Here is a 26,675-nt window from a genome sequence, read left to right on the forward strand (position 1 = left end):
TGCAAGATTGTTGCATAGGCACACATGTGGCAGTGTGATCTAGCACTTCTCCCCATGCTATCTCTTCCCAACTCCCCTCTCCCCCACTGTCCCTCCCCTATTTCCCCACAACAGACCCCAGAGTGTAGTGCTCCCCTCCCTGTGTCCATGTGTTCTCATTGTTCAACACCCGCCTATGAGTGAGAACATGTGGTGTTTGATTTTCTGCTCTTGTGTCAGTTTGCTGAGAATGATGGTTTTCAGGTTCATCCATGTCCCTACAAAGGACATGAACTCATCATTTTTTTATGGCTGCATAATAAAGGAATGAGCACTTTTAAGAAGCACAAATCATCTAAGAAGGGTTGGTAGGGATGCTTTGGCATGATGTAATCTAGATGATTGCTTTCCTTTTCATAAGAGTGTCCTGGGTGCAAGTTGTCCTGGGTGCTGGAAGTATGAACCAGGTGTGCTGGGCTGGCAGTACTTGCTATCTCTACAGGCTAATCATCCCACCAAGGGCAGGTAGGCTCCACTGCATCATCTCTTCCCACCAGGAGGAGCGACCTCTCATCCCAGGGCAGCTCTGATTGGGGATGGGGATGCTGGTAGAGGTGCCTGGGCCATCAATGTCCAGGACCACTGGGTAGCAGAGACCTGGCTGGGGATTTTTTGATCCCAGCACTGATGAATCGTGCCAATATCCATGAGTCTCGATGTCACCTGCTCTGCTCCTTGTGGGGCTCCTGCTGACTCATCTCCACCTGCTGAAGGGAGGCCCGAAGGCCCTGAGTTAAATGGTTCCTCTGCCATTAGAAGCCGTGAGACCTCCAGCAAAGCTCATTGACCTTTTTGAGCCTTAATTTCTACAGATCTAAAGGGAAAATAAGGATATCCACTTGCCAGGATTATTTTGAGGATTAAAGGAGGCTTATGTGCAAAGAAGCTGGGATTTTCTACAGACAGAGCTCTGTCCTTCTTCTTTCAGCCCTTCTCTGGCCCATCCCTTCTCTTCCTTTCCTCTCCTTTATCTTCCTTCTTAACAGTTTTTTGACTCTGGTATGTGCAAATTTGTGCATTACTTACCCCAACTAACAATGGTTGCAGGCATGCTGCGGAATGACTCAGTGCATTGCTGGAGAAAGGGTCAAAGATTTAAAAACCTGGTCCCTAATCTAAGTGAGCATTATTAATTACTCGCCAGTGTGCACTCTGTGTGTGTGTGTGTGTGTGTGTGTGTGCGCACGCGCGCGCGCGCGCTTGTGTGTGTGTGTGTGTGTGCGCGCGCATGCATGTGCACGTGGGCATCATCTCTAAGTTGCCCTGCTCTCTGATGTGGCTTTCTGGCCTCTGCAGTTAGCCTGTGACAGCTCCCTTCTCCTGCCATCTGAGCTAGGCCACCTGGGACAACCCTGCTCTGCAGCTTCCATGTCATCACCACTGCTGCTCAGCCTGATTCTGGCTGGTTCTGGGGACCCAGTGGGCTGGGAGCAAACGGTGTTTCAATAGTTTTCCAGGACACTGGGCAGGCAGAAGAGTGAGGATGAAGGGAGGTGAGTGGCCAGGGAGCCAGGCTTAGTATAGACAGCTCCTGGGCCCAATGAGGGAGAAAGGGGTGAGTTACCATCATCCTTCCTCCACACAGGCACCTGCACTCTAGGGGCCCTGGAGAGCTCTGGGCTTATCTTCCTTGAGCCTTTTCATCCCAATGCATGTCTACGTGTGGGTTCTGGTGCCTCCTCTGTGCCCAATGGACAGTGATTTGTGCTCCTAAACCTGGAAGATATGGTGCTCAAAAACCTGAAATGGCATTGCCACAGGAAGGGATATTAGAAGCCATTTAGTCGAGTGTTTCCAAAGTGTGCTCCGAGGACCACTTGGTCCACAAGTTCTTAGCAGGTATCCTATGAATAAATGGGGCCTCCGGCTCAGCACACTTGGGAAAGGCTGTGTGCACTGCTCCCCTCCCACCAGTGTCAGCGTCCACACTGGGCCACTGAAGATGCTGAGGAGTCTGCACGGCTTTCACTTTGCATGATACATCATTTTCTAAACTGCCTTGTACATATTTATAGATGAAGGCCTGAGAGCTTGGGTCACCAGGGAAAGGTCTCACTCTTGGACCAGGCTTCTTCCATCACTGCTTCTGTGAGCTCCCGACTCATCCTCTCCACCATGGCCCCAGGACTGCCAGCTCCTCTGGCTGGTGGACATCCCACTGAGCTTGCATGCCCATAATCCTCCCAGGGAGATCTATGGGACTTTCTGCCAACTCCCATGTAGAGATGGTGCAGCCTTGAGAAGCCTGGGCCCCAGGAAGTACTTAGGTGATCCCAGCACCTCGCGTGCAGTCTTTAACCTCACAGCTGCTAGTCCCTGGAGTGACAGCTAAGCTGTTGGGAATCTTGGAAAAACTTGCCTGGAAAGGGATGGTTAACCAGTTCACCTTCTCTTACTGCTGCACACAGCTGATGACACTGGAAGATAGGGAGCTCTGAGCACTTGAACCTCAACGCTGCAAGTCAGGCACCACACAGCTACCAGTATCAGCATCATTTCCATGTGAGGGAGGAGAACACTGAAACCAGAAGGGTCGAACGAGTTGTTCAAGGTCCTGGGACCTGGAAAGCGGAGCTGGGACCCAAAATCAGGCAGTGGGGCTCTGCAGTCTCTGCCCCCACCACTGGTTGCCATGGTCACTGTTATTGGGAGGATGGGATTCACTCACAATTTTGGATCAGGTCCATTTGTTCTGATACTGCACCTTGGAAAATCAGTGCTTCAGCCAGTGCCCTGGCCACTGGGACAGGCTATTTCTAGAGGGACATTTCACCCTTCCTTTCGTTTCATGCAGCTGGTGCCTCTGCAGGAAAAGGAAAACTGATCACTCGTCCTCCCTCCCTTGGCAGGCCTGGGAGCCACCTGTACTGGCTGTGCGCTCTGAGAACTGGCCCTCGCAGGAGCCGGAAATGAACTGTCCTGGCCCCATCAGAGGACATCATATCAGACAGGTGAAAAGCAAGCCCTGGGTGGCATTTACCTTTCCCCAGACAACTACAGTAATACTGTTGGACCATGAATGCTCGGCTACATTTCAAATTTATTTCCAATTGTTCTGAGCTGAATCAATGGGAGACAAAGGTACCTTTTAGCTCTGGCACCTGCTGTTCCCCCAAATGTCAAGGGCTGACATTTGATGCCATTATCCCCAGTCAGTATACAGATGACTTATTTCCTTGCTTCCCCAGCCCCCCGGTACCCCAGCACCCCTTCACCCTCAACAAGGACTTTCCTGCCAGTGACATGATGTTGTCCTGCACTGCCCAGGGGCCCTGTGTGCCCAGATTTTCTCCCACCTTGGTGGAGCAAAGGGTGGCCCCTAAGGTGGCCACTGCCTCCCTGGGTCCCTGGGCAAGGCCTGATGAAGCCCAAGTCCTCCTCCGTTCCTTCCTGGGCAGGCACCTAGTGTTCCCAGGTGCGTATCTTGGGAAGAAGCAAATGCTCTCTCTGGCTGCCTGGTGGTATCAGTAGGGGTGCTGGACAGTGGGGTACATTTTTCCTGATGGAGGTGGAGAAGGCATTTGGGGAAGTAAAGTTTGTTGCCCTTCAAATAAAGTACTCCTTTCTGCTGCTGTCGCCAGCATCTTGGAGGGCAGGGTCGCCCTGCAGGGCTGCATCCGCACTCTCAGCAAACTCCGTGCCCTTGGCCTCATTGGTGTGGTACGTGCCCTTGTGCCGGCACATGTAGTGCAGCATGACGATGAGGAGGCAGACTAGGACGATGGCCACAGCGGCAATCACACCTGCGGGTGGGAAGACGTGCAAGGGTCAGCCTGAGGCAGGGGCCCTGGGACCTGGGATGGGGGTCAGGACCCACAGGGGTTGTGTGAGGACAGATATGCTGCCACAGCCAAAACAGATGCTCCTTGATTTATGATGGAAACCAGGTTCCTGTAAACCCATAGTAAGTCAAAATTATTGTAAGTGAAAATTGCATTTAGTACACCAAACCTACTGAGCATCAAAGCTTGGCCTAGCTTAAGGTAGTGTAAGCAGGCTCAGAGCACTTACATTAACCTGACGCTGTGCAAAATCGTCTGACCCAGAGACTATTTTATAGTAAAGTGTATCATACTTTCTATTGCCAGCCCGGGAAAGGATCAAAATTCAAAATTCAAAGTACGGTTTCTACTGGTTATGTTTGCGTTCGTGCTATTGCAAACTCAGAAACTCCTAAGTTGAACCACCGTTCATCGGAGACATCTGTACCAACCCCAGAGAGGCCGGTTCATTCCTTTCACATGCTGCATCAGCCTGTTGTGTACTTGCCCTGGATCTCTGCTTTTCTAAAATGATCCTCCTCTCTCCTCTCCTCTCCTCTCCCTCCTCCCCTCCCTTCTCTTTTTCTTCCCCACAGTTGTGTTACTAAGCACTCTGCAGACAGGCTAGGATCCTACCCCAGGACTGAAACTTTTTTGGAGGTTTTCCATTCTAAAACCAGGAAAGTCCCAGAAAGGAGGGCAAAGCTGGTTGTTCTATGTACAGTATATGGGGGGTAGGGGGGAGGGGGGAAGATGAGGCTATTAACTGTGCTTGGGGCAGGTTGTACAGTTTGTGTTTTTCAAAGGCCTGATGGCCCCTCCTCACCCTCCCGTGCTCCCATTCCTTCCTGGGGAGTGAGGACTGTGGCGAATCTGCAGGCGGAGCAGGACTTGGCCACAGAAAGGACCGAAGTGGGAGAGGGTCCTGAGACGATGCCAAAGTGGTGTGTGCTGGGGACGGTCGCCCTTCACTTCTGCTGGGACTCCAGAGGGGTGGGGAAGGACAGTGTGAGGCTGCTCAGGAGGGATCAGATCGCTCAGGGCCTGGAGAGTGAGGGGGAAGCAGTCTCATGGGGTGGGGTGTTTGAGTTTGGGCATTTGCTCTGAAGCTGCAGAACAAGCCTCTGTCTTTTCTTAGAATGAGGGTTTATCTGGACGCCTTGGGGAGGGACTGCTGGAGAATATGGAAAGTCTAAAACTGCTCCCAAGTCCCACCATTATGGAACGATTTCCTAAACTTCCTACTGCCTTCAGGGGAACAATTGCGTCTGCATAATGTTAGTAATACCATCTAAGAAGAAAAAGAGCTCAGTGGTGCAGTGAGTTGGAGAATGCCAGGTTACACAGAGTCCAACAGGTGTCTTTGATGGCTTGCTGCTCCAGGGCTAGACTGCTCCATTCTACATTCAAAACCACCGCTGAAGGAGAGAAAAAAATGGCCACAGCCACCCCTGCCCAAGTCTTTAGGTCAGTTCTCTCTGGGTGTTCTCATCAAGGCCCCTCACCCTGGCTGCTTGAAGGGCTCTGCAGTGACAGCTCACCTGCAATGATGGCAATGTCTGTTGTGGTGGAGGCAGAGGCCATCCCTGGATCAGGCTCTGTGAACAGAGGCAAAAGTCTGAGGTTAGAGAGAGACTCTCCATGCCTAGAAGCACTGTGGCCCAAGCTGGATCCTTTGCTCAGGTGTGAGCAGCTCTGTGAATGGGCCCTGGTGGACTGGGACAGTGTGGTGCAGCCACTGAGTCCTGGCAGGGGTGCACAGGCCAGGAACCAGGTTCTGCTTGGTCACTGATGGGTTGGAGGGAACTGTATGAACCTGAACCACCAGGTCACTCCAGGCCTGTTTGAGTTCTCTGCCATATGCCTGCACTGAGGGTGGTGTCTGCACCTGGTAGATGCCCAACAGATATCCGTGGTGTATATGAAGGCAGGGACTCTTGTTGTGTTTAAGACAGACCATTTGTGGAGTACCTGATGCTCACACCAGGTGTCTCAGTCCATTTTGTGTTGCCGTAACTGAATACTTGGGTAATTTATAAAGAAGAGAGGTTTATTTGGCTCTCAGTTCTAGTGGCTGGGAAGTCCAAATTGGGCCGCTGCATCTGGTGAGGGCCTCATACTGCTCCCATTCACAGGAAAAATCAGAAGGGGAGCAGACATTTGCAAAGAGACCACAGGTGATAGAGAAAGCAAGAGAGTTTAGAAAGCTGAGCGTGCTTTTATAACACATTGCTCTTCAGTAACTAATCCAGTCCTGTGACAGAAAGAGCTCCCTTCTTCCCTCAAGGGGGTGTCAATCTATGCATGATGGATCTGCCCCTATGACTCAAATATCTCCCACTGGATCCCACCTCCCATCATTGCCACATTGGGAATCAAATTTCAACATTAGTTTTTGCAGAATCAAACCACATCCAAATCATAGCACCAGGTGTTACTTTAGTTGCCTTCTATCTACTATATCATGCAGTCTTCACAGCAATCCTATGAGGTGCCTGGTGTTATTGGTCCATCTCACAGGAAGAACACCAAGACTCAGAGATGTGGTGTGCCCATGATCACACTGCCCATCCAATGTCAGGTCAGGACTTAGCCAGTGCTCTTGCTTCTGGAGAGCACTTCCTTTCTTTCTCTCTTGGAGAAGCCCTTCCCAGGTCTTTATATAGAGTATCCTGTGGGAAAGACCACTTTATGGCACTGTCCAAGTTACTGAGTGTGTTTTTTCACATCTAGGAAACATGCAGGTCCCCAATGTCTTAGACATCCTAGCCGGTCTCCATCAGGGACCTGCATGTTTCCTAGAGCTACTGCAGAGAATGCCTTCTCTCTTCTGGGAGGTGATTGTGAAGAAGGATTTATTGGACCACAGAAATATCAGTGTTAACATGAGAAATCCCATGGTTGTATTACAATGGCTTTGCATAATAAAACAGAGAAGGATGCTTCATAAGTCATTTTCACTCACATAATCACTTTAATTACAGTGCTATGAGGTAATTCTCCCCAGTGCAGTAGCCAGATGCCTCTTTCTTATAAGATACTGGCTGCTGGTGTCAGGAGTCATAGTGCGTGAGGGGAAAACAGACTCTAGGCTAGAGGTCCACTGCAGGAAGCAGGTGGGCCAAGCTAGAGGGGTCTGAAATCAGTAAGGAGCTTGGAAGTGGGGAGAACATAATGTAAGGCATTGAGTCAGCAAAGGGACCAAGTGAACACACCAGCAGTCAGGGCCTGGGGAGCCAGGGACCAGGCAGAGTGGACAGTCCAGCATTCATGGCACTTCTTTAGTAGCAAGACCTGAAGCAGGAGCCATAGCAAGTTCAAGTGGGTGCTAGACTTTATTACACAGAGTGAACAAGTGCAGCCTCCAATTTGGTATCTAGCAGATAGTAACTAGCCAATAAATATCCACTGAATGCATGAGTAAATGCATGCATGTGTAAAAGAATGGATTTAGTGGTGAGGTTTTAGACTTTTCCAATCACTAAGCACCTCAAAGTTCAGACAGCAAGAATAACACCTTGCTTAAGTCAGCATGGATGATTATAGAAGCTCAAATACCCAGAATTGCCCTTAGAAATTTTCCAGATGAAGACCAGTATTTCTTATGACACTTTGTCCAGCACAATCAGGGTTAGAAGAGACTGTTATTTCCTCTTCCTTTAAAACAACTAATAATTGCTTACTAGATGCCAGATGCTGCTTTGAATATTTAATGCATTTTAACTTAGTCCTTGCAACAGTTCCATTTCATAGGAGTTATTATTAGCCCCATTTTACAGATTTGGCAGCTGAGTCCCAGAAACGTGTTATTTTCCCTAGCTTGTAGAGCTACCAGGAGAGTCAGAAGTCAATCATTTGAAGGCCAGGCAGCTTTGAGTCAGTGTGTTTAACCCTGTAGGGCACTGCCAAGTGGAGAGCCTTGGTAAGCTGGTTTCCAGATGAGGTACTTGGCTTGGACAACTTGGGGCACATTTCTTGGCTTGTGGTTAGGGACCCTGTATCCAAACCTGTATACTTGGAGACTACACATGCTTCCAGCAGGCCAGCCAGGCTGGGAGGACAGGTGGGACCTGAGACCACTAAGGCATTGCCAGCTGTGCCTCCCAATGTGGGCTCCCTCCAAGCTCATGCTCACAGAGGAGCATGGTGGGCAGGAAAGGTCTCTCAGCTGGAACTGCCCTCTCCATGCCCCACCTCCTCCAAGTGTGTGGACTGAATTCACACGTTTCACAATGTGATGGACTCCAGGGAAGTGACGTTTCAGCCCAACTAGAGCTGCCATATATTAATAGATCGGAATTAGCATAGAGAGGAAGCTCGGGCCTGTCTGGGAAGGTGTGGATGCTGTGAGACAGTGGTTCTCAAAGCGTAGTCTCTGGGTACACAGCATCCTCTGGGGGCCTGTTAGAAATAGAAATTCTCAGGTCCCAGCCCAGACCTACTGATGAGAAACACTAGGACTGGGACCCAGTAATTACTGTAGTAGATTCTGAGGCATGCTGTAGGCTGGGAAGCGCTGGTACAAAGGGGGCTTCCAGAAGCAGTGACATCAGGATTGGACCTTTAAGGACAAATAGGAGTTTGCTGCACAAAGCATGTAAGCATTCCAGGCAGACAGCTCAGCATCCAAGGCACTTCTCCCCGCTTCTCAGCTTTCTCCCCAGTGTCTGCTTGCCATCCATGGCGCCAAGGCAGTGAAAGCCTCTAGAGATGGAGGGGTGAGAGCCCTCCTCAGTGCACTCCCTTGCTCTGTGCCCATTCAGCTGGCAGCAGTGATGTCAGGTCTTTGGAGAAGGCTGGCTGAGTGAGCTCAGATCCTGCCCAGAAGGTAAGTGCTTCGTCTGCATCCAGCTTAAGGGACCCGGAATGAGCTTGCCCCTTGCTGGAGCTGAGGGATAGTTATGAGGTTGGGATTAGAATCATGCTGAGCTCAGCAACCAGGGTGGCAGTGATCTGTGGGCAGCCTTGGGGGTGGGTTTATGGCAGAGTAAGTTAATTATGGCCAAGCTTGGTTCTGGTATCAGAAACAGACAATTATCCAGCACAATTGGACAGACATGAGAGGACCCATTTTTTGGAAAGACCTACTTTTCTTTTCCAGCCCTCCTCCAGGTTGCAAGGTCTCCTCCCCACCCACCTGCCTCCTGAAATACCCACCCCAGACACGAAGCTCCACAAGTTCAGGCGTGTCTTGCTCACAACTCTGTACCCAGCATTGGACTGGGTGCCTGGCACTGAGTGATGAATGCTGAATGTTTGAAAGCCTTCTGGGGAACCAGGAATCAACTAAACTGCATCCTTCACTATGCTCATCTTTGTGGAGCTGGGAATGCCTTTCCATCCATGGAATTTGCCACTGACTGCAGTCAAATCCTACCAACTTCTGTGTCCTCAGGGTGTCAGCTGTCCATTCTCTGGTGGAAGGCAGCCACCCCTGGAGGTAGCAGGGCACACAGGCATGAGCCTGCAGTGCAGGGAGTGCTCTCTGCTTCAGTTGGCAGATTGAGTGCAGCCACTGGGGTGCAGGATCTCAGCTGCAGTGGATTCTCAGGGCCGGTGGTGTTTCGCAGATGTGGACGGAGAGCAGCGGTTAGGCGCCGGCCCTGAGGATGGGAGTCACGCTCCTCTGTTGCCACCAAGAGCCCCTCTTCTCTTGCATTTTCAGATGATGCTGCTCTAAAAAGCTCTTTTTTTTTTTTTCCTGCCTGGCCTGGTCTTTACATTTCCCGGCCCGCCTCTCATGGCTCCCCTCTGCCTTGGGAGTTGTTGAAGGAGTTCCCCACTTCCTGTCTTCCACTGTCTATCTGGTTCAGGAATGAAGGAAGAATTCAGGCAGAGAGTGAGGGCTTGAGAGGGGGCATTGAATATGAGGATGGCTTCAGACTAGAACACCTAGGTGTTCTGAGAGGAGAAAGATGATTTCAGCCTCAAAATCATGATGGGACATGTATGTTTGTCACGGGGGTCCTTGGAGAATTCCCACATTGACAAGCCTTGTTGGTGACAGTGATGCAACAGCGACAGTGTTGACTGCTTGACAGTTGGCCAAGTGCTGTGCCAGTTACCCGGGGTGTTCAATTGCGAGGAACCTACACGTTTGGTTAGAAAAATCAATTTACCAGGCTGGGTGTGGTGGCTCACACCTGTATTCCCAGCACTTTGGGAGGCTGAGGCATGTGGATCACCTGAGGTCAGGAGTTTGAGACCAGCCTGACCAACATGATGAAACCCCGTCTCTACTAAAAATACAAAAATTAGTTGGGCGTGGTGTGGGCACCTGTAATTTCAGCTACTCGGGAGGCTAAGGCAAGAGAATTACTTGAACCTGGGAGGCTCAGTTTGCAGTGAACTGAGATAGCACCACTGCACTCTAGCCTGGGTGACAGAGTGAGAATCTCTCCCCCCCACCCAAAAAAAGAAAAGAAAAGTCAATTTACCAAGCACTCTGAAGCAGCAAAGCTTAGTGCAAGTCTGATTTGGGGTTCAAGAGCTATGGGGAAGGAACAGTAACCTCGTGGGCACAGGAAGTTCTTCTCAGCTAGCACTGGGGTTTTTCTTCCTGCTCCAGATCCCTCAGCATCCTTGCATAAGTGAAGTAGAAATCAGACGAGAGGTGAAATACATTAACTCATTTTTCTGTTTAGTAGGAATGGTCAAATGCATTTACTTGCCCTTGAGGATCTGTCATTATCGCTTCTGGAAAAGATGCAGTGTTCAGGCTCTAAGGTCTCAGAATATAAGTGACCCCAAGAAATAAATGAATAGCTTATTACCCAGCCGTCCATTTCTCCTAGAAGCCAGCCAATGTTGGCTGAGCAGTTAGCATTGACCCAGCCCCAGAGTTACAGGGAAGAGGAGAGCATGGTGTGTGTCCCCAGGAAGCATATGACTTGGCTGGGGAGTTGCAAAAGTCAGACTGCCCACAGTCTCTATGCGATGAAGCATCAAAATGAGCATTGATGTGGTGCTTGGGGGACTCGTGGAGACACAATCATGAGACCGAGCCCCAGGACTCTAGGAGTCTATGGCAGTGGGGATGCTCATGATTGAGCTGGTTCATTCTTTCCTTCAGCAAACCTTTTATAGCACCCGCTATGCTCCAGTCATATGCTCCATCGTTAAGGCCAAGCCCCACAGTCAGGAGCATGCTGTGTAATCGACGAGGGCAAATACTGGTAGGCTGGGGAAAGGGTTGCTCTCTGCTGGAGCCCACAAACCTTCAGTGTCCTCAGGAAAGGCTCCCTGGGGGCCGGGTGCGGTGGCTCACGCCTATAACCCCAGCACTTTGGGAGGCCGAGGCGGGTGGATCATGAGGTCAAGAGATTGAGACCATCCTGGTCAACATGGGTCTCTACTAAAAATACAAACATTAGCTGAGCATGGTGGCGCGCGCCTGTAGTCCCAGTTACTCGGGAGGCTGAGGCAGGAGAATTGCTTGAACCCAGGAGGTGGAGGTTGCGGTGAGCCGAGATCGCACCATTGCACTCTAGCCTGGGTAACAAGAGTGAAACTCCATCTCAAAAAACAAAAAACAAAACAAAACAAAAAAGGCTTCCTGGAAGAGGTGATCCCAAGTCTGTCCTGAGATGGTGGGTGGGCAGTGCCCGTGTGGTAGTGGGCATGGTGGTAGGAGAGATACATGAAGGGAAGGCTGTGTTGATAGTGTGGTCAGTAAGCTTCTGGGTTGGGTAGACAGCCTCCCTTGATGCCTGGTCAGTATGTGTCAGAGCCTGGGCTCCAGGGACCTGTTGGATGTGTGCTATGAGGGCTTCAATGTGCCCACACTCTCAGGTGTGGTCACCCTTCCCATCTGTGCAGAAAGCACGTGTGCATTCATCTGGTCTTTCAGATGGAGTACATAGGTGAAGTTGATGTGAACTTGACCAGCCTATTCAGAACCTGTCTAAAAGTCTCAAGGTTAGAATGATTGCCCTGAAGGTCCTTACCGGTGACCTTACAAAGAGCGCCCCCCGGTTCCCAGTCCTCAGGGCTGCCAAGGGGCTGTGTGATGTAGCTGCACTGCTTTGACACTCTGTAAGATGAGCAGCAACGTTTTCCTCCTTCTAACCCTTATGCAGTCTAATCTGCTGCCACGGTATCAAAACACCACATGGATGGCAGGGTTGGAACCTCGCAGGCTGCATTACACCATCTGCATGGAAGTGTGGAGGCCTCCAAGGGTGGGTGGGGAGGAGAGGTGGCTTCTCTGCCCTGGAGAAGACAGTCGTTCCCACTTCAGTGAATTGGGATAAAGCAGAGGCGCAACACTTAGAAGGCAGAGTCAGGAAAAGACATCTCTTTCTTGGAGTCTTGCTGGAGAATGTTTCATACCTAGTCATTTGCTTTTGGGGCGTGCTCCCTGGATGTGCTCCCTGGAAAGAACGTGAGGCTGATGTGACTTAGACTTGAAGTGTCTGGTTCCAGGGTTTTCTCTGTGTGGATTTCCCTGTTATTCCCCCTAAGCCTTTAAAAAAAAAATCTAAACAGACCCCTAATACCATAACCAATTTGCCTCAGTTGGGCTACAACATCTCAGTAAGAGGAAAGAGTGTTTTTTCTCCATTGTGAGGCAAGAATGTGAAAAAGTGAAACCATTGTCTCCTCAGCGCAGGGTGTTGACAACAGCAGAAATCAGCAAGGGGCCCTGAAGGGGGAAATTTGGGGGTAAAAGGCTGGTTGAACAAGGTGGAGTTGCCCTTGTCAACCACTAGGGAAAGGACCTTGTCAGCTGTCATCGGTGGGGCATTTGTGGTTTATCAGTGAAGCAGCAAATATCCCAGGCTGGAGTGCAATGGCGCCACCTTGACTCACTGCAACCTCCGCCCCCCCCCCGCCCACTTTCCGGGTTCACGTGATTTTCCCTGCCTCAGCCTCCCGAGTAGCTGGGATTACAGGTGCCCGCCACCACGTCCTGCTAAGTGGAGAGATGCCACCTGAGCATGAGTCAGCATCCAGGCTCAAGAGAGCCTCACCCTGAGAGAAATGGGGACCCGGCACAGTGGAGGACTGAGAATATTCCTTCTGCCTGTCCCCTGCCTGCCCGCCCAGTGCTGGGTTTGAGGATTAGGGGTCCTTGTGCCAGGGTCTGGTCCATGCACACGCCCTTCTGCTCCATAGCTCCTGAGACTGGAAGTCACGCTCCTCTGTTGCCACCAATAGCCTCTCTTCTCTTGCATTTTCAGATGATGTTGCGCTAAAAACCTCTTTTTTTTTTTTTTCCTGCCTGGCCTGGTCTTTACATTTCCCAGCCCGTCTCTCATGGCTCCCCACCGCCTTAGGAGTTGTTGAAGGAGTTCCCTGCTTCCTGTCTTCCATTGTCCATCTGGTCCAGCAAAGAAGGAAGAATTCAGGCACAGACTGAGGGCTTTAGGGAGGGGAGTTGAGAGTGAGGATGGCTTCAGCAACACTTAAGCAAGTGTTCCCAGCTGAGCCACTACCAGATCACTGCTGATTGATTTAAGGATAGCTGAGCTCCAGTGAGGTAGCAGGGAAACGCTTCTCTAAAAATAGGTGTTTGGCGCACTAAAATGGCAAAGGAAATGGCTGTATGCAGAGGAGCCAGGAGGGCCTGGGTCTCCTAATCAGCATCTGCTTGATTTGCCAGCTCCGAGCTCCACCACAGGTGGCTGGAGCGTGGAACACCGTGGACACATGTACTTCCAGCCCCAGCTCCATCCAGACACCTCCCTGAGGAGAGTGAAGGTGCGCAGGAAGCACACGGTATTCCCGGGGTCACCCATCTGCCAGGCTCAGGGTCAGGCATCTGGCTGTTCCACTGTGATGTCAGCACACTTGCCAGGCATGGCGAGGACAGGCGTGGACACTCGTGGACACTCATGGGGCGGGGACACTGGTGGCCAGATCATTTTGAGAAATGCTATGTCGCTTTTCTTTTTCTTTTTTTTTCCGAGATGGAGTTTTTGCTCTGTTGCCCAGGCTGGAGTGTAATGGTGCAATCTCAGCTCACTGCAAATGTCGGTTTCTTCACATGTAAAACCCGGTAGTATGACTGTGTAGCCTCGTTGTAAGCTAGTTTGTGGTACACAGTGCCCGACATAGGTCAGGCTATTTGAATATTAATTATTCACATCGTCAATTATGCCAAAGTGTTTCCTAGAAACAAGTACCTTCAATGCTCTGGTACACTATTGGGCATATGTATCGCCCTCAGAATCTAGCAATCCACTTCTAGTAATTGATCCTAGAGGAATAATCTGGAACAGGAGCAAAAGTCCATGCTCAGGAAGTGAATTGCAATGCAGTCTAAAATGAAAAAATTAAAGAGAGAAAACAGTCTAAATGTTCCCTATGCGGGCATTGGTTATACAAATGATGATACGTCCCTATGACCTAATATTACGCGACTAGGGAAGGGGTGCACGTGATCTTAGCAATAGGAGGAAATGTTTAGGGTATAATGTTAACTGGTGTTATTTCTCTAAATAAAAGTGATGAGAAATATTCCACCAAGTCTTAAGACAAAGGAATGAAAGGAAATACACTTAAAATGTTAAGTGCCAGCTTTTAAGTAGTGGACGGGCTATGAGTGGTTTTGTTTTCTTCAAACATATGGCTGTTTGTATTTTCCAAGTCATCTACAAAAACCGTGTGTTTCTTTTGCAGTGGAGAAATGGGGATGAATCTTCAGAACTGGCTATTGTCTTGAAGACTCTTCAAAGTGTCCAACTAGAAGGTCTGTGAAGGTCCTTTCCTGCACACTGAAGTGTGCAGACTCAGTTTCTCCTCTTGCCCCGATCTGCCTGCCTTGCTCCAGGTTCCCACTGGCCACCTGCAACCACTTGGTGGTGTTTCCTGTGGGCTGGCGTCAGGCTGTTGTTGGATAGCGGGACCCTGGCCACCCTCTCTGAATGGCCCTCTCCGTGTTGTGCCCACACATCCTTTGCCTAATCTGGTCAGCAGATGCTCCAAGTAGCCATTTTCATTTCCAAGAAAGACATGCATGTTGTGGAAAAGAGATAGTGCACTCAGTGACCACAACTCCTATCACCCTTTCCCTAGGCTGCAATTGCAGATTGAGAAATGTGGGCTGTGGCTTCAGTCCATGCTTCACCCCTAGTCCCTTGCTTCTGCAGGTGGAAATGAAGGGAAGTTCTGGCCTCTCAGGGAGCAGATGAGAGGCTGGGCATTTGGAATCACATAGCCACTGGCCAGAGGCCTTCCTTCTCAAGTTCTCTGAGTTTGTTACTGCTGTGGTACTCAGCTGACCTCTCAGGGGTCTCCAGTGTGAATAGTTTACTAGAGACACCGGAAATGTTCCTCTCGCTTCCTAGGCTCATTGAGAGTCCCCTGCCAGGATTTTCTGAAGGGAAGCTCCAAGCTGTCCCTTGGATTTTGGCCTGATGGAGGGAAACCCTACGCTGAAGTGTGCAGACTCAGTTTCTCCTCTTGGCCTCATCTTTCTCCATCACCTCCTTTGGCAACCCCTGTGGCCATCTTCAACCTCTTCATCTTTATCCACATTGTTGTCTCCCTTCTCCGAGACATAATGAATCTTGCTTTTATCAACTATTTGGCTTCACGGTTTTGTTTCCATATTTATGAAGAAATATGAGGTTTGGTTCCTGGATGTAATGAGTACTCTGGATCCCCCACTGGAGCTGTGGATGTACAGTGAGTGATTAAGGCCGTGGACTGGGAACCTGAGCTGCATGAGGTGGAAGTGAGGAAGCACCTTAAAGAAGTACAAATCATTCTTAGCTAGCTGATTGCACAAAAACAGGCCACAGGTTGCATCTAGCCCACGGGGTTAATACTTTTGTAGTTTGCTGTACAACCTGCCCATATCACCATTAAGATGCTTTCTCTGTCTCTGCACTCATTTTTGAGCTCCTGGAAGACACTGACTGTATATTTTTTGCTCTAGCATCTGAATGAATGAGTGATGTTGTAAAAAATATCCTCTGACATGTCCCGGCTGATCCTTCTCTCATTGTTATTATTTTTTTTTTCTACACACCTGCCTCTTCGATGCTGGATGAATAACCTCCCTAAGATTCTCTAAGTCGCTCAACAGTCACTCCACAGATGTATACTATGCTTCCAATGACATTAATGGCTGTCATTTATTAAGTTCCTGGTGTGCAGCAGACCTTTGCAGAGTTCTGGAGACACAGAGGTGAGGCTGGCGTCCTCTGTGTGTGAGCCTGTGTGGGGTCCTGTGTGCTCACACATGTGATCTGGGTTCAGACCCATTGGCCCCTGTGCAACCTGGCGTCACATTTGGCTGCCCTTTGAGGTACCTGCTCCCCAGATGGATGCTGCGTGCTAATCTTTACCACTTCTCTGGAGGACGTAATTCACTTAAAAAAGCATATAATTGCATTTTCAGCATAATTAGGTACTTAATGACATGACTAAATGCCCTCGATTGGGCTGCATGTGTAAATAATGATGATTTAGTTAGGCACGCTTTGTCATTGGGTTTCCAGAAGGCTTATCAGTCGGTGAGCAGGATGTGGGAAGTGTTTACCTCCTTCCTCCACCTGGTTTGACAGGCAGGAGCAGCAGAGCCCATGTAGGGAGTGGGCAGGACCACAGGGGCAGTTGGAGGCAGGAGGACATTTTGCTGCCTGGAACGTCAGTCCGAACATTCAGGAGGATTGGCTGCAAGGAGGGGGCTTGTGACTGCCTCCCAAGGCAGATGGCTGTGCCTCCCCAGGAGATGTGCTGAGGCAGGGGAGGCCAAGGTGGCCCAGAGACCACAGGACCCACAGTTTATGGCACAAACAGTGGAGATGCAGTGGCGAAGGATGCTGAAAGGAAGGAAAAGTGCAGGAACAGGACGCAGGGACCTCTTCTCCTCGTTCCCTGGAAGGCTTCTCCTCCTCCCCAGCCAGGGAGGGCTCCACGAGAATGCAAGGCTTCAGGAAAGGCCACTGCCTTCTCCCTGTTCAGGCCAGCCAGAGGCACACTGGCTCTGTGGGATGGGGAGGGAGCCTGCAGCAGAGGGTGGTGACCAGGCTCGCAGGAGAGGATGCCTGTGAAGGCTGGGGGGAGTGTGTACACTGTATATGTTAGCCATTGCTGTTGGTGATGCCCTCATTTTTCTTTTATGTCAGACTCATGTTTGAAAGCCTGCTACGAAAGACAGGGGGCATTTTCATCTGAATATTGGGCAGGTACTGTTTGGGGTAGTGAAAAAGACAAATGCACACCAACAAGTGGCTCCTTCCAAAAAGCATCTTAAACATGCTTTAAGGGGGCATCCTGATAGGTGGCACAGGGAGCATGGGTTTTGGTGCTAGAGAGATTTGGCAATAAGTCCTGGGGCCTGTGTCCCCACTCAACGCACCCCTCCTGGATCCTTCACTAGTTCCTAGTGAAGGATTATGGCAGGCAACACACACAGCACTGAGTGTGGCTCCCTGGGGCATTGCCCTGCACATGGTAGGTATTCTTATTGTCCTCATATATTTAAGGATGATCACACACCCACACACACACTCACACACACACACAGTCACATACACACACAGACTCACACACATACCCACACACTCTCATACGCACTCTCAAATACGGTCTCACACTCACATTCACACTCTCACGCTCACACTCTCATACACACATTCTCTCTTACATACTCTCTCACACTCTTGCGCTTACACAAACTCACACTAACACACAGTCACACTAACATGCACTCACACATATATCTTCTTACATACACTCTCCCACATGTGCACACACAGGCACACATGCAGACACACACACTCTCACACATACATTCCTCTCACACATACACTCTCCCACATTGGCACACACAGGCACACACACATGCACACACACACACAGCCTCGGGGACAGAAGCCTAGACTTGCTCTATGGAAGGGTCTGGTGTGGGAGCCTGGCTTCAGGGGCCAGGCTGTGACTGGGGCAGGCAGGGAGCACTTTATCTCTTGGAGCAGCTGGGTGCCCTGGGTACTTCCAGCTGTGCTGAGAGCCCTCCTTGGTCCTCCAATCCAGTCTTCTGGGTATCAGGGCAGGAAAGGAGCTTTCGGAAGTTACCAATTCACTTTCATTTTGCATCTGAAATAGAGCCAGGAAGCCACCTGCCTTGGCTCAAGCCCCCGTTCTGTCTTTTCTCTGTGCTCATGGAGAAAAAGCCATTTCTCTTCACTGTCCCTGCCCTACCACCCCTCAGCCCCATCTTCCCGCTGTTTTTCTAGCAGATGAAAATCTTCTAAAATACATCTCAATCCATCACCCTGGCAAGCTCCTTCTCCATCTTCCCAGCCCCCTGTCCAGGTCTTGTGATTTATGTTTGCCCAACATTAATCTTTTAAAAGCAAAGAAGCCATAAACACATACATAACTCTGCCTCCTGTCAGCTGAAATCCCATGACACAAATCAACTGCCATCTAAATTAGATGTTTCTTTCATAGGAAGTGATAAATATGCTGGAGACTAATCAAAGAAAAGTCAACTGACTTAGACTTTGTTTCACTGCAGGGTTTTGTAGGTGATGTGGTTGAAGTTGGACAACCAATTAATGTCTAATGACCAACAGGGATGGGTGAATTGGCCCAGTCATGCTGTTTTGATGCTTCCGATGTAAACAGGAGGCTTTGCTGGTCATTTCTCATCAGGGTTCTTACCACTTCAAAAGCAGCTTTGAAAGCTAACACTTAATCTTAGGAGAAGAAGAGTAAGCCGAAACACAATCTACTCTTCTATCAGACTGGTGTGCTAATTTCCCTGATAAAGGCAAGAAGCCTTTGCTTAAGCAAACAGTAACAGAGTGAAAACAGCTGCCCACAAAGACACGAGGCAGCTACAGGGGGGTGGATCTGTCTTCAATCAGCATTAGAGGCTCCTAGAGAAGCCAGATTGTCTACAACAGTGCAGATTTCAGATAATTGTGTCAATTTCAAGTATGGATGGTTTCATCATGAAACAAATGTATTACTTTTTTTTTTTACACGTTTAAATAACTACTTCTGAGTTGTTTGTGGAAGTATAAAAGCTATGGTTTTAGGAAGAAAAAATGGAAAGAATATAAACGGCTAAACCTAGTACATACCATTAGCTTATTTTTCTCTTTTTCTTTTCCTCGTCTTATCACTTCTTCCACCATCACTACTATGGTTAATATCACTAATACATTCTGTTCCTCACCTGCTTGGGTGAGCAATGGGCAATGAAGGGTCCTGAAGACCAGGCTAAGAACTCTGGGTTTTCTCAGACAGTGCTGGTAAGGAGAGCCCATTGTTTAGAATAGCCCTTAGAAGCTACTGAGAAAGAATCAGGATGAATCCACAATGAGAGGCTCACAAGGGTGGAGTGATGGACAGAGAGTCTGGGTGTGAGGTGGGAGCTGCGGGAGAGGCTGGCAGTCTGAGAATCTGGGGTTTAGGCAGGAGTGTGAGCAGAAGCGAATGAAGCCAACGTCAGTGTGATGGGAGAGGTAGGGGGTTGTGAATAATCTATTATCCTATGTTTCCATATGCTTGCTTACTGAATCACTGCCACAATCACAGTAAAGTATTAAAAATTAAGCTATGTCTCAGATTCCACATTTACATACAAAATAGATTTCTGTCCATTGTGGGAAGAATCCACGAGATGGATGCCAAGGGTAGGAAGAAAGGAACCTGGGAAAGCCCCCGGAGGATGTTTCTGATGAGGAAGGCTCCGTCCACCTTGGGCTTTTCAGCAGGGCCTGGCACGCCTGCGGCAGGTGGGCATGCTTAGCAGGAGCCACTCGCCCTGGGCGCTCAGCTCTGGCTGCACCTTGAAATCATCTGGGAGCGCTTTCAGAAACACCTATGTTCAGGTCCTGTTCTACTACAGCTGCCAGACACAATACAGGAAGCCAGTAAATCCGACTTTCAGATTAACAATGAAAACTGGTTGAATATAAGTATGTTCCAATCATTGCATGTCAGCTTGACTGCTGGTCAGACTTTTGTCTGAATACGTTAGGGGCTTAACAGCAACAGAAGCAGAGGGAAAAAAGTTAACTTCTGAAGGTAAAATGTGCTGGGTCAAACATGGTGTGTGTTTGGGGGGCTGGGATTTTGGAGGGGTGAACTCCTCCAGCCACAGCTCCCAGGAAGGACCAAGGTGTTTGGGCTTTTGGCTGGCACCAGCAGACCTGGCTTCCAACCTGACCACACCACATCATAGCTTAAACAGACAACACTTAAAAAAAAACCATCGTTCTCTGAGTCTCAGTGGAGCAGTAGTGCCTGCTTCACAGAGAATTCTGAGCAGTGGCAAACCACACACAAGCTCCTGCCACGCCTGTAGGAGGCATCAGCTCCCACCGCCACATTCAGGGACCGAGGGCCTCTCTCGTGCTTGTTTCTCCACCTGCAGCCTGGCCAAGCCTGTATTCCCATGTGTTTCTAATCAGGTCCTCTCTTCCATGGCCACCAGAAGCCTGCCTTGCTTTGGTATGTCAGAAAGTAAAGAAGTTTCCTGGGTTTCACTGCTCCCATTTCTGAGAGGTTGGGGCCTGAAGACGGGTCTGAGGGAGCAGCTGGAGAGCAGCTGGCCCAGGCGCACTTTATCAGCACCAGGGCACCCAGCACGGGGCACCAGACTCCCCTGCAGCTGCCTGATAAGAGGCTCAGTTCTGCTGTTTCTCCTGCTTGGAGGCTTATCAGAGGCAGGCCTGGGTGCAGGAGCCATTTCCATCAGCTTGGATAAGGGGAGGAGAGAAAAGGACCTCGGAAGAAATATTATGATACAATGCCCAGGCACGCTGGGACACAGCCACCAAGCTGCCTGCCTGTGAGGCCAGGCTCTGTCCTGATGTTGCCGACAGGAGGCAGGTGTCTCACCATCTACTCAGACACGGGGTCTCATAGGACAGGGTACCACAGGCATCCCTGCTCAGGAATGACCTGGGAGCCCTCAGGCAGCACAGGATCTAAGCTCAGCAGAGACTAGTGCTTAAATCTAAGAGGCAACCCTCTTGGATTTTAAGAGATACCATTTAAGTCTCCTAACAGTGTTGCTGTGCCCGTGTGTGTGTGTGTGTGTGTGTGTGTGTGTGTGTGTGTACATGTGTGTGGGTCGTGGAGAGGATCTGGCAGTGCTTAAGCACGAAACCATTTGTCCACTTAAAATTATGGTACCTAAAGCATGTGGTTCGCCTGAGAAGAGAGGCTGGCACGGTCTGCCTGCTGCTGTGAGTCTGTGGGGGACAGGGGTTGTGAAACTCACCTGAAATCTAGTTGTGGTTCTGCCATTTGCTATTGCTGTGGCTTTCGGACTATTATTTCACATCTTTCCAATCTCATTTATTCAGGAACACTCAGGATACCAAGTTGTTTCTGGATCCCAGACCTTGTCTTCTAAACAAGGGCATAATAACACTCTCCTCCCGAGAGCACACTGGCAGCTTGCCTAGCACAGGGGGGGCTCCGTGAACGTGATCTCCTTCTCCACCCCCTGCCTGCCACTGTCCCAGGCTGTGGCGAGGACAGAGGGATAAGAAATGTGAATGTGTTTTGGTATGCATGAGCGATTCCAAGTACAGACAGATGGCCAACTTTCAAGGCGTTAAGTGAAGATGAGAAGTGCAGGAATCAGGAGTCAGTCGCTTCTGTAGCAACTGGATTCTTGTCCTGGCATTGTATGATTTATGAGGAGAGGAGGCACACAGAAGGAGCCCTTGTGCTTGGCTGGAGGGGCTTTGCTCACGTGCCCTCCCTGGACCATTCATCACAGTAAGCAGATGAAAATCACCTCCCAGCACCCCTCTGGGTCTTCGGATCCTGACCTTGAGTGTGACTTGTCTTCTGGGTGAGTTACATTACCTAGAGTGAGTGAGACTGAGGTAGTGGAATGCTGGGTTCTAGCCTGAGCTGCTCTCTTTGCCTCTCTGATTTCAGAGAGGAGAAGGAGGCCATGTATGTGGGCTGTACTTTCATTGTGTCAGGGAGGAGTGGGTGGGGCCCAGTGTGGCTCCTGGCCTTCCTCCCCCAGGTAGGTGGCAGCTTGGACCTAGAAGTGGAGGGTGGAGACCTCCCTTATCCACACCCTCTCACAATTCTGTTCTCTGTTCACCGCTGGGGCAGCCCCTCCACCACAAGGGGAGAAGGTCTCTGATCTGTGCTCTCTCCTGGGCTGATGCCCCCAGAGCTTGCACTTACCCAGAGCGGTGGGTGAGGGGCCCACGCATATTCTCCCTGCTCCCTGAGGCTCCTGTGTGCTCTGTGGACTGCAGGTGCGGGGGGACAGGGGGCCCACACTCACACTGATTCCTGCCGGGCCAGGCACCCAAAAGAGGCTACTGGCAATTTCAGACAGCCTCTGAAAGCTGGCCTCAGTGTGTATGTGTGTGTGCAAGTGCACGTGCAAATAGGGCGCTGTGTGAAGGCCCCCCATTTCAGGGACTGCAGGGGATCTCACTATCCTCTTCCTCCTTCCCAGCTCCCACTTCATGTCACAGGTTGCCTAGGCCTCCCTCTGAGTCCTTTGTCAAGGATAAGGTGTTTCTCTCAGATGCCCCGTGTCTGGACCACTCACCTCCTTCAGCGCTTTCTCAAACATCACCACCCCCAGTGAAGCCTTTCATGGCCACCCTATAAGATGGTGCCCCTCGCCCCTCACCTTCCATCTCCCTTCCTGGCTTTATTGTCTGCTCAGCCCTGACTGCCATCTGACGTGCTGAGCATTCTATTCATGTGTCCACCCCACGAGAGCGTGTGAGTTCCTCTTGGGATTCCGGCTGGTTTGTTCACTGTCTTATTCCCAGGGCTTTGCCCTGGGCTTGTCACACGGCTGGTGCTCAGTGACCATTTGTGGAATGCGAGCTCCCAGGCCACAGGTGTGCTGGGGGCAGTTGCAGAAGTGTGGACTCCAGGGGACCATGGTTGAGCTAGGGGCCACCAGGTTATACCTGGTCGAATGTGGACACACATCGACCCCTGAGGCTCCATCTCCAAATCTGATGGTGGTCTCCTGGTAGGGAGGGGTTTCAATAAGGCAGCATGCAAGGTGCACAGCTGACACCTGGCCGGTGTGTAGAGAGGTGGCTTCCCTGTGCCCATGCCTGTGATGAAGTGCTGCTTTCTGAACTTGGTGCTAGCTGGTTGCCCCTAGCTGTGGGGCTCAGGGAAGCCTGCCTCACGTGCTGTGCACCTGCTCTGGCTCTCCCCGCTGCACCTGCCCTGGGAGGTGGGGATTTTCTGCAGGGCAGAGGCAAATCCCTAAGTGCCTGTATTTCCAGAGGAGGTAGGAGGAGGGCAGAAGAAAGGGGAAGACTATGAGAGCCCCTGGCAGCCTGGGCAGTGGCGAGTCAGTGAACAGGAACTGATGCTTTTCTCTTGGGTCTAGGTTAGTGGGTCCTGGCCCAAGTGAGCCTCCCTGGCTGCTGCATGCTCCCTGGACAGTAAATAGTTTAGGCTTGGGTGCCACTGGTCTCAATGGCAAAGGTCCAATGTTGCCAGTGTAGCAGGGAAGCAGGCCATGGACACTCCGTAAATGATAGGTGCTGTTCTGCTTCAAGAAAACTCCATGTGTGCAGACAGGTGGCAGCTGGATTTAGCAGTGGTCTCTGTTTGCAGCCCTCCTGGTTTCTTTCTCTTTCTTTCTTTCTTTTCCTCCCTCCCTTCCTTCCTTCCTTCCTTCCTTCCTTCCTTCCTTCCTTCCTTCCTTCCTTCCTTCCTTCCTTCCTTCTTTCCTTCCTTCCTTCCCTTCCTCCCTCCCTCCCTCCCTCCCTCTCTCTCTTTCTTTCTTTTTCTTTCTTTCTTCTTTCTTTCTTTCCTTTTTTGACGATGTCTCACTGTGTCGCCCAGGCTGGAGTGCAATGGCATGGTCTCAGCTCACTGCAACATCTGCCTCCTAGGTTCCAGCAATTCTCCTGCCTCAGCCTCAACAGCAGCTGGGATTACAGGCACCTGCCACCACGGCCCAGCTAATGTTTGTATTTTTTAGTAGAGACAGGGTTTCCACCATATTGGCCTGGCCGGTCTCAAACTCCTGACCTCGTGATCTGCCCGCTGCAGCCACCCGAAGTGCTGGGATTACAGGGGTGAGCCACTGCACCCAGCCGAAGCGCTCCTGTTTAAGTCTCCCTGTCTCTGAGCTCTCTGGTCCCTCCCTGGTCAACATTTATTGAGTGTGTGCCCCATGCTAGGCCTGAGCCTTTGTCCACAGCCTCTCATGCAAGGTGCCTGTGGGGACAAAGCCACCAAGAGGCTGAGCTGTGCCTGTCTCCCGGCCTGGTCCCCTTGAAGCCTGTGGCCCATGCGATATTCCACTTCTTGTCAGAGCGCAGGCACATCCCTGCTGTCTCAGCCCCTGCTCGGGATTACAGAAGTGTCTGTGAGGACACAGGCATTGCTGGGGAAGCAGAAGCCAAAGGGGGTGAAACAGCACCCCAAGGCCACCCTCACTGGCTCACGGCAGGGCTGGGATGGCAATGGGGATGGGAGGCATGTGGCTCTGCTGGGCTTTTTGTGCCCATCTGTGAGTGCACTGGTTGATGAGGCGCTGTACCAGGAGACTCTCCAGGCAATCCTGAACCCCGGGGTGGAATAGGGGTGTACCAGAAGGGGTCCATGCAAGTGGTCACAGCCTGGCTATGCTTAGGGCTTGGTCCAGGGAGGCTGGAGCAGCTCTGGGCAGTGGTGAGTTGCAGCACAAGACTCCCTGAGTGGAGCTGTGGTCTCAGATGGAGACATCATGAACTGCAGCCAAGAGAACCTGTTTCTCTTTGGGGAGGGCCTCACACGCAGGGAACTCAAAGGAGAACCATCTTTTAGAATCACTTGGGCTCTCAGTGCAGGAGACAGGGCAGTAAGAGGCCAGTGTTTCATCACCAGACAGCTCAGCCTCTGTTCCCATAGCCCTGGGCCGAGGAAGGCGAGATGTGGCCGGAAACTCAGATAATTGTACCTCTGAGATGTTGCAACCTCAGAGAAGCCTTTTACCAAAAGCACCACTCTGGAAACAGAGGGGAAAAGGACCATGAAGCGAATTAGGCAGAGGACAAAAGCCTCCAGGAAATAATAATAATAAGGCTTAGAAGTGCCCATGAGCGGGAAACACTAGCTCACTGGAACTCTGAAGGAACACCATGGATTTCATCCGCCTGTGACCGCCACGTCCTGAAAGGGGCATTTTGACTTCCCCTAGCATTGTTGGTTTTCTCAGTGAGTGACAAACTTCATTTCACTCAAACGAATCGTTTAAAAATAGCCTGTCCCAAAGGGGTTTTTCCGAGGCTCCAGGATTCTGAAATAAGAAATGACCCAGGGCGAATTACCAAAGCCTGATATAAATAAATGTACTCGGCAGCCTGCTTGAACCAACTTTCTTTGACTCCTCTTGTGAAAGGATACTCTGTTCTTCCTTGAAACTCCATTTCCGCACATATGAGGGGTGGTGGTGTGCAAGCGTTAAGAGATAGCCTAGGGGTTGGACCCCCTGAGTTTGAATCACGACCCTGACGCTCACAGCCATGTCCTGCACCCTGAGGATGGGGCACTGCCTGGAGCACCCACTTGCAGCACAGGATCACGGGCAGGGGTAAAGGCTGTCAGGCAACATTGCTACATGTAGTGAGCTCTGTACGTTAGCACTGTTCTTCCTGCTATATATCCCTGCAACTTCTCTTTACCAATTTAATCTCCAGAGTTAGAGGGTCCTCAGCAGTCAGCGCTGATCGCCAACATCTTGTCTTTTCAAGCACAAAATTTTAATTCAACAAGCTGAGACTGTATCTAGCTAGGTCAAAATTTACTATCATTTCATATTAGCTAGAAAAGCACCCACTTACATAGGGGGACTTATACTCTGTGAAGTTATTCTCTAAATAGCTAGATAGCTATTTAGCCATTTCAGCAATTAATCACAATAAGTCATAGGCAATTCGATCTGAAACCTGAATTTGTGTGATAAGAAATTTCTCAGCAGGAAGACTGGATGCTTTTTATTCCTGTCGTGAGGTGAACCTTGCTGCCCCAAGAAGCCCAGCAATGCTTCAGGGGCAGGCATCTCATCCCACACCTTTGTCCCCTCTCAGTTCTGAGGACTGATGGCAGGGAAGACCCACCATAACCCTAGGAGTTTCCGACGATGGAGGAACCAGGGATGTATAAAGTGATTAGTCATCACTTTGTGGATGAATTGCTCTCACGATAGAATTTTGTATCCAGTCTCATTTGTAACATTTCAGGTTTTCTTCCTGGAGTTTGAGCATAAAGCTTCTGAAGTTTGATAAGCATTTTTCTCACGGAATTAATTGGTAAAGTGATAAACAGCTGTATGTTCATTGCCGTTGGCTGTAGGCAAATATTTAACCACAATGAACCCATTTTACAACTGCATGGGGCAGAGACGTCTACTATGAAGGGATCCCCTGAGATCTAGGCCTCAAAGTGTCCTCCTTGACAGCAATTAGTGAACTGAGCATCAGTTAGCCGCTCTGGCGCTGGAAGGCACCAGGCAGGAGACTTCAAGCTTGTCTCGGGAGGAAGCCATCGCAAGAGGCCCTTGGGGTATGGTCACCAGGCCTTATTCCTTATTCAGCTGGGTCAGATGGACTTTTATCTCTTATGTATTTCTATATTTCATCTAAGAATTGATTTTATAAAATTGCCACTGCTGCAAAAAGAAAGTCAAAAATAAAAATACTGCAATAGAGATTTGTAGTTCTGATGTTCTTTTGTGTGTGTGTCTTGTAGGCTGGGGATCCCAGGTGAGGAGTCCCTTCTTTTGAAAGTTCAAAAATATGTGGCTTTCATCCCAAAGCAGCCTGACACTGCTACCTGTTTCTGAGCTAGGTGCAATGAGCAGTCTGCTGGGCCGTGTGTCTCTGATCAGTATTTCAACTTGCTCTGTTTTTTGATGCTCCTGGGTCTTCCCTTCCTAACCAGGCTGAAGGCCCTTTGAAG

General features: G+C 50.2%; 1 protein-coding gene across 1 annotated transcript in view; it reads right to left on the minus strand.

The window, feature by feature from the left end:
- Positions 1-3,059: 3,059 nt before the first annotated feature.
- Positions 3,060-26,675, minus strand: part of GYPC (glycophorin C (Gerbich blood group)) — a 34,597-nt gene continuing 10,981 nt past the window's right edge. The window contains exons 2-3 of the mRNA XM_017544213.2: positions 5,342-5,398; positions 3,060-3,782 (exon numbers count right to left, since the gene is read on the minus strand). Of these exons, the coding sequence (XP_017399702.1) occupies positions 3,586-3,782; positions 5,342-5,398 (254 nt within the window). The 3' untranslated portion in view covers positions 3,060-3,585. The remainder of the gene's footprint in view (positions 3,783-5,341; positions 5,399-26,675) is intronic.

The sequence above is a fragment of the Cebus imitator genome, unplaced genomic scaffold (genome assembly GCF_001604975.1).
Source record: "Cebus imitator isolate Cc_AM_T3 unplaced genomic scaffold, Cebus_imitator-1.0 Scaffold167, whole genome shotgun sequence".
NCBI classification, from domain to species: domain Eukaryota; kingdom Metazoa; phylum Chordata; class Mammalia; order Primates; family Cebidae; genus Cebus; species Cebus imitator.